At 36.5% G+C, this 3695-nt stretch overlaps 1 protein-coding gene across 1 annotated transcript; it reads right to left on the bottom strand.

The window, feature by feature from the left end:
• Nucleotides 1-354: 354 nt before the first annotated feature.
• On the bottom strand, nt 355-687 carry GCK72_011269 (uncharacterized protein; the record flags this gene model as incomplete). Its single annotated transcript, XM_053728331.1, has 1 exon — nt 355-687. The coding sequence occupies one exon, from the start codon at nt 685-687 to the stop codon at nt 355-357; it is 333 nt and encodes a 110-aa protein (XP_053587908.1).
• Nucleotides 688-3695: the final 3008 nt, after the last annotated feature.

Below are 3695 nucleotides of genomic sequence, written 5' to 3'. Positions count from 1 at the left end.
TGTTAATAGTAAAGATGGAGCGTTGGGCCTTGTCACGGGGTACTGTAGCAATCGGAAAATCTAAGACAAAAGATTACTTATAACTAAGAGTGAGTTTACAAGATTTATTAAATATCCATAAATATAGAGAATAAAATTAATTCGAAGTCCGATGTCACCTCTGATGCGCTCCTTCTCCGGAGCTGGACCGGAGCTCTCTTCTTCATTCGAATATCTCCAACAGCTTGGTTTGTACATTTTTCCATCGTCGCCAACCCACGAAAAACACAGATTCATATTCTTTCGTGTCTTCGGACTCCACACTCCACGTCCCAAATTCCAAACAAACTTTTTGACGAGAGTAAGACATGTGATTCAGAATAGATAGAAGGCATCCATCACAGTATTTTGATTGTAAAACGACGATAATACAATTCTGGAACACTTTCGATCCCAGTTGAACGACTTGTTGCACGGAATGTTCGCGTGATTTTCGTCATGATTCTTCAATATTGCAAAATCCAAAAAGAAATACTGCTGTTCTGGTCCGTAACGATTTGAAAGCGCTCCATTAACAAATTCGAATGGGTTGAGAACGGATGGATCGTCGAATAATTTAGTGATACTTTCCAGTTTATCCGTCAATTTTTCATTGAAAACTTTGGAACTCCAGTAAACAATGTTGTTTGGTCTCGATTGGAATATCATTCAGATATTGGAGAAGCACAAGATTCGGAATCCAAGTTGTGATGGGCAACCTGAATTGAACTATAATTGTAAATGTGTTGTCAAAAGCTCAAAATATATTTTAGAATACTTTTCAAATTGTTTTCAATTGTTCTAATTCAAACTCAAAAAAAACTTACTATCTGAGCATCATGTCGTAAATTTCCGTTTTGCCATTGGAATCAAGTCAAGATCTGTGCGCTTGATTCAACTTGTTCGTCCAGGTTTTTCTTTCGCGACACGGCGAGTTTCTTAATTTTGGGTACCAGATATTCCGAGGGGATCTCAATCTGAAATTATGTAAACTGTTGGCGGAAAACTACTTCCGTGAACTTGACAATTCACAAATGGCCAAAAAAAGTTGTCTGTGATCTCTCAAAGACTTTGAAGAGGTGTAACTCAAAAATGGAAGGAGCTAGAAAAAAGTTGTCAACTAATAAAATGTAGAGAATTTTACGGGCTACATTTTTGTAGTTGACAACTTTTTAGTAGCTTCACTCACTTTTAAGATACACGCGTTTTAAGGTTAGAGGTGAGATAGAGGGGGAGGAAGAGAGCGCAGAGAAGCGAGAGTGTCTGACTGTCTGCGTATTTATCAGCTATTGTGATTTTAAGCGTTTTCTTTATTTTTCCACTTCAAAATTAGTCAAAATTCAGAAAATTAAGGTTTCGAAGTCATTTACTTTTTTTTCAGAATCCTGACTTTCAGACCGCTGTATCTCAAAAATAGGCGGAGCTACGAAAAAGTTGTCAACTAATAAAATGTGAAAAACTTTAAGGGCTACATTTTATTAGTTAACAATTTTTAGGTTGCTTTTTTCAATTTTGAGATATACTGGTTTGAAAAAATGTTACATTTTAATTTTAAATTTTTTTAAATTCAAAATGTATTATGTAGGCTTTAAAATTCTTTATTTTTTACTAGTTAAAACTTCTCTGACTACTTATCCATAATCGCCCTATGCCGTTAATGTACCGCGGCCCCCGGACTAGGATAGCTTTTTTCACAATTTTCGCGTTTTTAACTGAAAACAGTGAAAATTACCAAAAAAACTATTTTATTATCTTTTATATCCAGTTTCAACCCCTTACCTCATTAGAATTCCAGAAAAATCAATAAAGTTGACATCTATACAGTAAGACGTCTAGAAAAAAGAAAAAAACAGTTAGCTTTCAATAAAAATAGAAGAATACATGGTTTCGACGTCCATACAGTAGGATATCTAGGGAAAATAGAAAATAGGGAGACTATCTCAATACATATTGATGGAAAATGTGGTGTAGGGTGGCTGGAGGTGTGTCTGGGTGTCTTTATGCTAGCTGTCTTGGTTACCGTCCCAAACAAGACAATTGCATCTGTCGAACATAGGTAACGGAAAGAGAGAGACCAAATGAAATAGTGTGTGACACGTGAGAGACGCAGAGAATCACAAAAATTAAGCAGTTGTCGTCTCTATGTAAATACTTTCTATCGGTCAGTCACCCCACAATTAGAAACTCGACGCAGACACTTGGAGACTATACTATAATTCGAAGATGGTTTACTTACAATTGAGCATGTCAAATACGTCATGTCACTTGAAGACACCTGGAAGTACTTGATTAGAAAGCTAATCGAGCCAGAAATCTGGTCTAACCCTGAGAGTGTCCAACTTGAGAGCCGAGAAGGATGTCTGGCGCAGAAGTTAATAATCAATGGACTTCGAAATAATAAAAATAAAAATCAGAAGGTATTTTATTCACCAACTCTTCGTCTAGATAGTTCCACTGTTTCCAACTATTTCGAAAATGCCCGTTAGAATTAATAAATATTATTTTATGCATATTTTAACTTTGAAATCACATACGCATATTAGAAACATAGAACTCGCTGAGATCTACATTTTGGTATAGTTTTCAGTTTACAACAGAGAAAATTGACAAAAAAAACTACACTATTATCATTTTCAGCCTCTTACCTCATTAGAATTCCGGAAAAATCATAAGTGGACATCTATACAGTAAGACGTCTAGAAATATCAAAAACTCCAAAATACCTCTCGTAAAATTTTGAAAAACTAATTTTTCGCTGCGAGACCCAATATTTTCGCATTTTCAAAATCAGCTCGTCGAGAGCTTTCAGAGAAGCATAATCATGCCCAGATTCGGAGAAAGTTGGGTCCCACCACGAAAACTACAGTACCCACTCCAAGGGTACTGTAGTTTTCGCGGCAAGACCCAACTTTCTCCGAATCTGGGCATTATTATACTTTTTTGAAAGCTGAGAACGAACTGACTTCGGTTATGATAGCAGTTTTGAGCAAAAATCAAAAGTTTTGCGAAATCCTAACATTTTCAGTTTTCTGTAACTTTGTCAGTTTTGACCCAATCTTTACAAAATTAACATTTTAAGATTCAGCTCGTTCCCAGCTTTCGAATGACTATAATCATGCCCTGATTCGCTTCACTTCCGGTCCCACCACGAAAACTACAGTACCCCGCCAATTAAAAGGCGCATACTGTAGGAGTTTCGTGGCGGGACCCAACTTTCTCCGAATCGGGGCATGATTATACTTTTCTGAAAGCTCTCGACGAGCAGAATTCAGTTATCTAACTCAAAAATCTCAATTTTAGAATTTTTATCATAGAATTTTTAATTAAAAAACCGAAAAAAAAAGGGAAAAAACCATCAGAATGTGATAAAAGTTGGGGAGGGGAGCGAGAGAAAGCTGAAACCTGTACTTGTTTGGGATGTGTTGCTGGAAACAAAAGTGGGCGGAGCCTAAGTGAAACCGAATTTTTTTGAAGGATACAGAAGAAAGGGGCGGGGTTTAACAGTGAAAACTGAAAAAAAGGGAGAAAAATTGAGCCATGGAACGGGAAAAATGGGGGAAAAAACTGGAAGGTACACGTACTCAAATTGGGGGAAAAAAGGGAAAAACATTTTATAAAAGTTAATTTTGATCTATTTTATTACAGTAATTGGCTGGAAAAAAGTGGGCGGAGCTTGC

This window comes from Caenorhabditis remanei, chromosome III, assembly GCF_010183535.1.
Source record: "Caenorhabditis remanei strain PX506 chromosome III, whole genome shotgun sequence".
NCBI lineage: Eukaryota > Metazoa > Nematoda > Chromadorea > Rhabditida > Rhabditidae > Caenorhabditis > Caenorhabditis remanei.
The sequence above is the reverse complement of the archived record's forward strand: the minus strand, read 5'-3'. Positions and strand labels throughout refer to the sequence as shown.